Genomic DNA, 11,131 nt, shown 5'->3' on the forward strand with positions numbered 1-11,131 from the left:
CAGAAGTGTTGGCGTCACAAGGAACACCGTGTTCTTTTTGCCTTTCTGTAACACGGGGGGACCCAAATCCCAGTAGCTGCATTCAAATGTTAGTGAACATGCCTATTTTTCACTTCATAAAATCTAGCTCTCTCTTTTATATATATATATATATATATATATATATATATATATATATATATATATATATATATATATATATATATGTATATGTATATATATATATTGTACTTCACGTGTATATTGCAGTGTAACAGTAAAATGCTCATCTGTTTTACATTTTGGGAAGACGCAGCTGAAGCTGATATGAAGATGCATAATTCGGCCCTTTAAAAAGAGAACAGGTCAATTCTTTTGCTGTATAAATTAATTTAACCATTGAAAGTTGCACAAAACAGTTTAAAAGTTCACAATTAAAAAAAACAAAACTGCCCTGAGATTAAAAATAAATAATGGGTCAACAATAATCGGATTTTGACAGTTTCAAATCAGAACTCAGTATTTATTTTGAGTGAATTTAAACAAATTATTTGCTGCCTTAAAAAAATAATGGCAGAATTGTAGCAGTAGAGAAACTAACACAAAAAGTAGTACTCTGACACATATTTTAGAGGGTTAATAGCGGGTTAATTGCCATAAATAAATCATAAGCAAATCATTCATAAATTTGAAGAATTGTCTGAACTGTATGAAATACTTGGATGAATTAATCCAGAGGAATCTCCTGACTTACCTTTGTTGCAGAAACCCTTTTAAGCTTTGTGGATGACATCTTGTCCGGGGCCAGGTCTCCATGTGTGATGTTAGGTGACATCCCTGACCTACTGTCCTCCTCCATCAGTATGATTATTCGCTGCCTGGAGCCCGACACCACATACATGTAAGTATGGAGTCTGTTCTGAGCGTGTCATGTAATAAGCAAAAGTGACCCGAAATAGGCACTCTGGTGGAGTTACTTTGTGTGTGTGTGCGTGTGTGTTTATAAGTAGTTTTAAACCTTGTGAGCCACAAAACAACATAATAGTTAAAGAAGAACTGACTGCGTTACAGTCAGTGCGGGAGCAGCGGCTTCGCTCGTGCACGATTCGTTTGCAGTTTGGAGCATAGATGTGATTGCATCCCCTAGTCCTCCCCCAGCCTGATTGCAGCTGGGGGAGGACTATCCTCCGCCTTGAGCGCTTTGGCACGAGCTAGGTGCCCTCGGCAGCACCCACTGCTTGTTGAGAGTAAGAGCGATAAGCGCTTTCACGTCAAAAAGTTGTCATAAACGAGTCTCCAATAACACCAGAAAAAGTAGCCAGATTTGTCCCTAGTTGCTTTTTAGAAAAAAAAGTCGCTAAATATAGCAACAAAGTTGCTAAGTTGGCAACACTGGCTGTAGAAAAATAGGCTTAAAAAATTGCTTACTGCAAAAACAAAATAGCTAACTCTTTAGCTAATAAAGAGCTAATTTGTTAGCTCCAGACTGAATGTGGCATCTTTTAACTTTAAGTTCAATTTTAGTTATCAGTATTATTATTGCAAATTTTATATATTTTTGATTTTAAATCATTTGATACTTTTGAAGTTAGCACTGTTGTCCACACTATGTTTTGCTTCTTTGTTTCTTCTTCAAATGTTACAAAGTACTAGCTGCTACTAAGCTAGTTAGTTAGCAACAGCAAATAATTAAATTCTTTTGATTTTTGTTTTATTTTGTGACATCACATGCAGCACTATCAGAGAAATGTCAATGTAGCTTGTTTTTGTGGTTTTACAATCTTTCAAATCCTCTATAATGTACCTTTTGTGTACTTCTCTTGCTAAGTAACAAACTGTAGATCATGTGGTTAAATGATCATCGTGCACCATTTGTCTATTATAAGCCACTTCACTTGTGCCGCGTAATACAGTCAGAACATCTGTGGGCTTTACACATTTTCCTAAATATTTGTGCAGCCTAGGTGGATTATGTTTATTTTTTTTATATTTTTTCCCCATATTGGCATGATGGTGTCACGCAGTTCCTTCATATTTTCGGTTGCACATCCATAATGGGAATCTTCCACCATAAAGGTGGTCTATTGGATTGAGATCTAATCAATTCTGAAGCTATTTGAGTCAAGTGAACTCATTCTCATATTCAAAGAAACCAGCCTGACATGATTTTAACTTTTTGGTACGTTATCTAGCTAGTAGCAGATAGATTGTGGTCATAAATGGATGGACATGGTCTCCAACATTACTCAGGTAGGCTATGGGATTTAACAATGTTCAGTTGGTACTAATGGGCCCCAGGTGTGCCAAGAAAATATCCCCCAACACATTACATCACCAACACCAGCCTGAACCATTAATACAGCACAGGATGAACATTACTTCCATGCTTTCATGTTTTTATGCAAATTCTGAGCCTGCCATCCAAGCAGCAGAAATCGAGCCAGCACAAACTGTATCCTCAGATTCTCGGTCTGCTGCTGAGGCTCACCCGCTTCACTGTTTGACAGAGAAGCTCTTGTAAGATGGTGGCTTGAGTTACTGTTGCCTTCCTATCAGTGCAAAGCAGTTTGGCCATTCACCTTTGACCTCTGGGATTAACAAGGCATTGCCACTCGCTGACTATTTCCTCTTTTTCGTAAACCCTAGAGACCCTTGCAGATCAACAGTTTCTGAAATACTCAGACCAGTTTATCTGGTATTAACAACCATGCCACGTTGGCACTCCTCCTTTAACTTCAGATTCTCAGTTTGAACTTCAAAAAGTTGTTTTGAACATGACTAAGTATATGGAGCTCCCATGTGACTGATTAGATTTTTGTGCTAATGAGCAGTTGAACAGGTCCTTGTCAGATTTAAAAACCTCAGTGGTCTGTCAGTGTATGTATATGCTTCCAGTGCAAAATTAAAAACACACACACACAGATGCACAAGCACCGGATGCTCAGATGCTCTCATTAGCATGCTCACACTTATCTCACAGAAAGCTTGCCAGGTGGGAAGCCACATGCATAACACACACACACACACACACAGACATTGCAGAGCAGAAGAACAGGGTGGAGAGGGGAAAAAGAGGGAGAAGAGAGAAAATGCAGAGGTAACATTTGGGGCTGAGAAAGAAAGAGAGGAAAGAGTGAGGAAAAGATAAACAGCAGTGTGTAGAGGCAAAGAGAAGTAAAGAAAAAAAGGGCAAAAGGCCCATGGACAGAGCTTCTTCAAACAATTTTGACGTATGTGGGTTCGGTGAACAGCTACACATGCTCTTTTAATTCCAGTATCAGCGAGATTCCTGCTCTTTCTATCCTGTCTGACAGCTCATTCATCTCCCTGAGCTCTTAGCTTGGGGAGAGCCTCTGCACCGAGGCCTTGTCTCTCCCATCAGCTCTTTATATTTTCTATAAAGATGGATTCCGTACAATGCTCATGAATGACACTTTGTAGAAGCAAAATACGCTCTTTCAGATAAAATATGCCCAAGAAAGGCATGCTAGAAACTCAAAGACAGCAAAAAAAAAGATACTTTGCAGTTGCATAAAAAGCAAAAGTTCAGTCTTTGAGTATATGATGGAAAGATTCAAATGGCTTTCTTCTAACCGAGAATATCTGTCATTCACTCGTCTATTTCTTTACACCTCTTTGCCTTTTGAGTGTTCGTACTGCTACATCATTCTTTGTTACTGCAACAATTGGCCACTAGGTGGAGATATTCATTCAGCGAAACTAGCTCTGCAGAGAACGGCAAATTGGGAGTGTGGCACTGTTCCCGTATTGATAATGCAGGCCCTGGTCTTCAAAGCAGGGGGTCTTTCGATTGGATTAACAGCTGCAGGAAATGCATCAGCTGTGACATGTTTGCTGCTGCTCATATGTTTTTTGTTCAGCACTTTCATGAGAATACACTGCAGGAAATCCATTTTATTACTTTAGGTTTTATAGATTTTCACTAACAAAATGGAAAAATGGACTTTATATTTCACAGTGCGTGTGTGTGTGTGTGTGTGTGTGTGTGTGTGTGTGTGTGTGTGTGTGTGTGTGTGTGTGTGTGTGTGTGTGTGCGTGCGTGCGTGCGTGCAGGTTCCGGCTATGGGCAGTAGACAACACGGGGCGCCGTTCAACTCCAAGTGAAGTCACCATCAAAACTCCATGTCCAACTGTGGATGACGTCAAAGCACAAGGTGAGGGGAAAAGACTGTACATCATTATTTGTGTAGTAAATATGATTGTTATATGATGTCAGAAAAATTCGGGGGAAAAAATTATATTTGGTGCAATTTTTTTTCATTTGTTTTTTTTATTTACCGGACAGACATTTGCTCTTTCTATTTGCAGTCATGTCTCAAAACCGCACAAAACAGATGTTAGATGAGTTCATCGAGCGAGTCATAAAGACACAGGCAGATAGTTTTCCTCTCTGGAGTAGAACTGTTTATGGACACTGTACACTAAGATCTCACGAGAATATTGGTTATAAAGTGTGCTATTTCATGTCAGAAATTAACGAGCTGAAATCATTTGTCACCCTGTGCACTAGTGAAGCTTCATACCAAAGACTTTATAGATCCTGCTGCTGAGTTGGAGACAGGGCTGTAGACATTTGGGTAGTGTCACAGTTTTCACCTTTTTGCCACTACAATTGAAGTATGGCTTTAATTAAAGGCCCTGGCCAAAAGTACCTTGACTGTCTTTTTTTCTGCCCTAGTACCATATTTCCTGGTGCTAAGGGTGGGCTGATTAAAAAAGTTACGCAAAAGCTGTTTCAGTGATAGGTGTGGGATATTTCTTCATTCCTAAATTAAGCAGGCAAATATTCAAGAGTTCATTTCAAGTGATGAATGATCATGGGATCCTTTTCATGGTGAAGAAAAACCCTTTTCCAACGGTCCCCAGAGGGGGAAAAACTCTCTCTGTAAGGTAGCTATCCGTTATTGAAGTCTACCATAAAGAGGCTTTGTGGACGACGCTTTGACAGAAGGTTCAACCTCATGAACAGAAAGGCCAGGTTAGAGACTAACTCTCAAACAGCATTCTTTGGACGGATGAAAGTAACATCAACCTGTCACAGAAGGACAGGAGTAACAAAAAATGGAGAAGGCTTGGAACAGCTCATGATCTGAACACAGTGAAGCCTGTGTGATGCATGGGCATGAGTGGTTTCAAATTGTACTTGGGTCACTAATGTTTATTAATGATGTGACAGAAGACAGAAGCAGCCAGATGAATTCTGAAGTGTACTGTGATCCATCCAGCCATCCATTCTCTTCCGCTTAAACAATTTAGGGTCGCAGGCACCCTGAAGCCAGGGTACACGTTGGTCTGATGCAGGGCCAAGCAGAACTTGCAAACTTGATATTGTCTACAATAGTGGACAAAGGCCTGAAAAATCAGGCTAAACAGGAATAAGCCACGTGGTCAGTCAGGTTGAATTTCACTAGCAGTGAAAAAACCAAAGGGAGTAAGACACATCACAAACATCTGCAGACTTCAAGCCATCATTACATGGAAGGACTTCAGCAAAATATTAAAGTTCAATAATGATTTTTTAAAATTTGTCCAATTCCTATTTGAACCCTATTAAGGGGCTACTTAATTTACTGTGCTTGACTGTGAAAACAATTTCCAATGTAATTGTCTAATTGTATAAGAAAAGATGTGCCACTTAATGCAGTTGGTTTTAATTACTGGAAATCTACGCATGGTGTGACATGCAGTACGTGCCATGTAGTTGCTTTTACTGATTTTCTTGGCATTGTCACTTCCGAGAGGACTTACACTCCAAGGTTTTAGTTTCTTCAGTGAATTCTTCAACTTTGTTGTTGATGATTTATCCCTTTTAAAATGATCGGTAATGGTAGTGAGACCAAAATATTCATGTAAAATGACATCTGCTTTATTCATCTGAAATTGGAGCTGCAGAAGAAACAGGAAAGAACACATCTTCTCCACTTATGAGGCCATTATATTTAACAGTGCCCAATAACTGAGGGGAAAAAACTGCAATATGTCCAACATCTTTGTCAACATCAAAGAATCTCTTCCAATGACCCCAAAAACAAACGCATATTACAGTTACTGTGTCGCTGATCCTCCATCCTTGGGTATTTCACACAAACATGTGACCTCTGTCATCACTGGGAAGAAAGGGGTGCTGATCACTATCCAGTAACCAACATCCTAATTTGGGATTAGACTTCTTAATATTATTTCTTTATTACTCTGCCTCGCCCATACCTTAGCAACTGACATGATTCCACATGGATTCCTGTCGTGTCCTACAGTAATTGAAATTAAGAATGCATTCGTCAGCCTGTCAGGATCACTGTTAACAGCATTGTTTAAAATGAATGCAAAAACAGATAAGACCTGCCCCAGACAAACATTCTTCTCTCGCTATGAGCGATCTGCCCCGTCTGTCTACAGAAAGCGTGATTGCGTGTGAACTCAGCGAAGCTCCCCACCCAAACCTCAACAGCGTATCCAAAACAGCAGCGAGGCTAGCATGGATTCAGGAGAAAGATGACTTTGTCATTGGAACATCTTGCCTGGATCATTTAATATCAAGTAGCCCCAGTCGGCCTGTTCATTAAACATAAAAAAGGGTTTGAACTGATCGCCGGTATTGTTCTTTATTGTTGGGCATAGTTAACACTCGTTTCCTGCTCCTATTAAAGCTGCAAGTTAACCCCCGATTGTCTATACACTTTCAGAAATTGCAGATAAGATATATAACCTGTTTAACGGCTACACCAGTGGGAAGGAGCAACAGACAGCTTACAACACTCTGATGGACCTGGGCGCTCCTACACTGCACCGTGTGCTTTACCACTACAACCAGCGCTACGAGAGCTTTGGTGAATTCACCTGGAGGTGTGAGGACGAGTTGGGACCCAGGTACGGTTATTTGACTGTTTCTTTTCTTCCTTAACGAGTCAACAAGAACAAAAGATGCCACACTGGAAAATGCATGTTTATTGAACACCACAGGCAGTTTAGTTTTACCCACGCTGGAAACGACAGGAAAAAGTGACTTTTCTGCCAGACAATTGGGACTCAGCTTGTATTTCAAACGTGCCCACATCTCTGACGTGTAACCTCAGATCAGAAAAATGCATTCCTTCCAGCAAATTGATCATCAACTTTAACTTGATCGCCAATTTATCAGCAGAACCCAACAATATACAAAGCCCTGTAGGTCTGTCTTGAGTCAGACTTTTACAGAATACCAAAAGCCTTAATAACGTGTAGACTGCGTTCACTGTAATCAGTCTTCCAGATATGCGTGTGTGTGGGAGTGTGTGTAATCCATTCATGAGTTGCCCTCCCACCAACAAAGTGCAATCTGTCATACTGAGCTTGTGCAATTGACACTGACATCTTCAAACAATAACAGTGTGAGACTGAAGAAAGTGGCAACTAGACAAGAGTCTGGATTGGATCACAGTTTGTCAGAACAACACTTTAAAGTGCAATTTGAGCAGATAGGCCTTTCATAATCGAAACATTCACCAGCAATCCTGTAAAACCCAGAAAGCTAGGACTGAATTACAAGACATAGATGTGCTCTATTAGTGATTACTGCACCCCCAACAGCTTATAGGAATTTGTTCCCATTCTGACACAGATCTAGATCAGGTGCGATGAATAAATCAACAAATTGTGTCATATATAAACATGTGTATTATAATATTCTCACTGTCTACATATCCCAAGATTACACCAATAGTACATTAGTAACTAGTTCATTGAATGAGTACTGTGCGTATCCAGAGCTTGATCTTTTTTTTTTTTACCAGTGTAGTGTAGGAATGCCTCAGTTGACATTGAAATATACAGAGGGCTAATCTCTGGAGCTGAAAAAGTAAGCTAGCTGCCACTTGACGTTGGCGAGTCAATCCCCTTAGACTAGGGTTGCCAACTCCCTGAAAAATAAATAAGGGACACCTCGACCCAGTTGTCTTCACCCTTCCCAGTGTGGTGAATTTTCTAGCTCTTTTTTTGTGTGTGAAATTATTTTTTTAACCATTTGACTTGAAGTTGATTTAAGCAGATGCATATTCTATTCTTTGTGATATGAACACATGTGAAACAAATGATCATTTAGCCATTTATTTTTAGCTCAAAATGACAACATTAACACAGTAAAACAGGTCTCTTTCTTAAACAGAAGCCTGTCATGCTTAACTTTTGAGAATATAAGTAAATCTTTCTTTAAAAGAACTCTGTCCTGCTTAACTTAAAATAATAGAAAACAATAGAAAGAAAAATATTCTTGTAACAGTGCACATTTAGTGCATTTAGTACAATTGGCTTCAGCTGAGGTATTATTTCAGCTTTTCTAATGCTAATCAGCTGCTCCTGTTTGTAAACCCACTTGTTCCCATGATTACGCATCTTAACTCATCATCATTATTCATCTATGTATTACTTTTATGTATTAGTCATCTATTTGTTGTAATCATCTATCCTTGCAGTTGTTTATTACACAAAATAAGTTATATTATTACACTTCTGGCCACATAGCGCTGATATTCACTGCACATGCCCATATTAACTTTTTCCAGCCAGGTGTTTTCCTTTTCCCATTCTTCCCTTTCTCTGAGGGGAACAAACATTGCTGCTCTAATGCTGGGCTTACACTGTGCGGTTTTAGGCCCATTTTGAGCCGATTTTTGAGTCGTGCGACCGATTTGGTGATCGGACCGATTTTGGCCTTCATCGTGCGTCGTGTAGTATACGTGGGGTAACGAGAAGCGATTAACACCTCGAGCAGCTCCCGATCATCAATCGCTCGTGAGGGTGTCACCACAGGCGCTCACACTGCTCACGTGCAAACACGTAAACGCCGTGAAAAAGACGGAGCAGCACGGCTGTGCAGCGTGTGATCTGGACACAAGCGATGGAGGCACAACTTGTAGAACTTTGGAAAGCTCATCCGAGCCTTTTCGATGTGGCCTCACAAAATTATCACGACCACAACAACCGTGAAAATAGTTGGATCTACTCTGCTGCTCAATCACAGCTGCCTGATCATGTTTTTCATTAGCAATTTAGCAAAGTTGATGGTGGTGGTGTGTCTGTGTGAGTGAAAGACAGAGAGAGCGAGCGACAGATTTTCTGTTATAACCTTCATGTTATGGAGGCACAGTGTGAGCACTCAGGTCGCATCAGAGCATCGGGCGGTATAGTGTGAGACCTGCATCGTGACCTACCAACTTCTAACCCCTGCGAGTCAATCGTGCAGTTTGAGCAGGAGCTGAATAACGCGACTGAAAAAATCGCAGTGTCTGCCCAGCTTTAGGTGACTGTCGTCCGAGACTTGCACCGCAGTGACGGCGTTTGTTCCCCTGTTGGCCATGCTTCTTGTTGTGGTCATCTGTTGTCTTCCGGTATTTTCTCTGTAAGCGACCTTTCCTCGACCAATGAGATAAGCGGTAATCTGAATTGTCATACTCGAATTGTCGTAAGTGTGCTGTCAGCTCATTGGTCACAAAGCAGGAGAGGGGCTGGGAATTGTGTTTTCAAACAAAGTGTTAATTCCATTAACATTTATAGACTACTTTTGATTCTCACTGTATTACGGGACAAAGTGCGTCCCTTATTAGCTCAATACGGGACGTGTACTTTTGTTTCTAAATACGGGACGATTCCGTATTTTAAGGGACGGTTGGCAACCCCACCTTAAACTATGTTAAAACTGAAAACTTTCCAACACTTTCCTACGAATAAATGTTATAGTCTTTATGGATTCTTCCCTCCCTTCAAAACAACTCTGAGTGAGGTGATTTATTTATTTTTTTTGCAACTCCTTGAGTTAGCTTGTGTTAGCTAATGTTAGCTAAATGATGCTATGTTGTCCAGAACGGGCTAACGTTAGCCTACACATTGTCTTTGCATTTAACTGCTCTCTGGAAAAAACATCTCATCTTTGGTACCGTAGCTGTGTTTTTTGCCCAACATGCGCTGCAAGCAATTTCTTTTGCACTGCACTTACATTTGGCCTGAGCATCTATTCCCACAACAATCCGCACAAGTTGTCTGACGTGATCTGTGCATAACAACAGTTACAGCTTGAACAGAAAACAGCTCTAAATAAAACCAAAACTGTGCTTCGTACACTTTTCGGTGCAAGCGCTAATTTGTTCCACTGTTATTACAAACACATTTATAGGGTCTCCATTATATCAGCTCTTTCAAAAGCTCAGCACACTGTTGTTTCGACTCTCAAAGGTGGGCAGATGTGCCGCTCACAGTTTCCAAAGCGCTGTCTCTGATTGCAAAGCGGTTGTTTGCGTGAATTAGAGTTACGGGAGAAAGTCAGTCAAACTGACTGGGAAGCCGAGTGCTTTTAACCTCTGTGACATCACCGGGGCCATTTAGTAACTCGCAACCATGGAGGGCCCCAAATTTCCGCCCAAACTACGTATAAGTACCCATAATGTAAAACTGTAGCTTAATGTTTTATAAACAGAGCCATGTGTCTGAAATAAAACCTACTTATAAACAGCAGTCTGTGTTACACGCTTTCGCTTTGGCAGGTGAGACTGATTAGCAAAGGCTCCCTTAATTCTGTGTTTCTCCCTCTGTCTGTGGGCTCCCCCGCCCTAAATGAAAGGTTGGTTTTAATAGGGACCATGCTGGAAAGAGTTGATGTAATTGAGGGAGTTGCTTCTGAAGTGTTCCATTAAAATACACTTACATTAACAGCCTCCCAATTTAGTTAAAGGGAGGGGTGATTAATGTTAATAAAGGCACCTCAGAGCTGGAAAAGTGGCAGAGAAGTGCATTTGAGGTGAGAGCTGGCAACAGCGGAAGGAAGTATAAACATGTTTTGTTTAGCCAAGTCATCAAATGAACATTAGACTTTCCTATGTATCTACTTTAGAGTGAGGAAAGACCTGAGCTGTATGCTGTCTATTGTTACCAGGCGAGCGTGCAGGCAGCGAGGTTAATGGCCTCGCAGCTCCGCCGCCGTGTGTCTGAGTGTGCTGACAAGCTTCCCTGTGGCGTCAAGCAGTTTGTTTCTCTGACGTTATTTGACCGTTGGGGAAAACAAATGCAGCAGATAAATGGCCGCACCTATGCCAGGACAAAAATACTACTGATATCATTTTTAAGAAACCAAAATAACCGTCATGCATATTTCTGGCTTTTCAGG

The 11,131-nt window shown here is 40.7% G+C and overlaps 1 protein-coding gene across 9 annotated transcripts in view; it reads left to right on the forward strand.

The window, feature by feature from the left end:
• The window catches only part of astn1 (astrotactin 1), a 480,480-nt gene that overhangs the window by 450,481 nt on the left and 18,868 nt on the right, over positions 1 to 11,131 (forward strand). For all 9 annotated transcript variants that reach the window (XM_085253594.1, XM_085253595.1, XM_085253598.1 and 6 more), the window contains 3 exons: positions 745 to 880; positions 4,054 to 4,154; positions 6,684 to 6,867. In XM_085253594.1, the coding sequence (XP_085109720.1) occupies positions 745 to 880; positions 4,054 to 4,154; positions 6,684 to 6,867 (421 nt within the window). The remainder of the gene's footprint in view (positions 1 to 744; positions 881 to 4,053; positions 4,155 to 6,683; positions 6,868 to 11,131) is intronic.

Source organism: Mchenga conophoros, linkage group LG18 (genome assembly GCF_057382185.1).
Source record: "Mchenga conophoros isolate Kocher_MC1m ecotype Shallow Benthic linkage group LG18, M_conophoros_male_GT1.1, whole genome shotgun sequence".
Lineage (NCBI taxonomy): Eukaryota > Metazoa > Chordata > Actinopteri > Cichliformes > Cichlidae > Mchenga > Mchenga conophoros.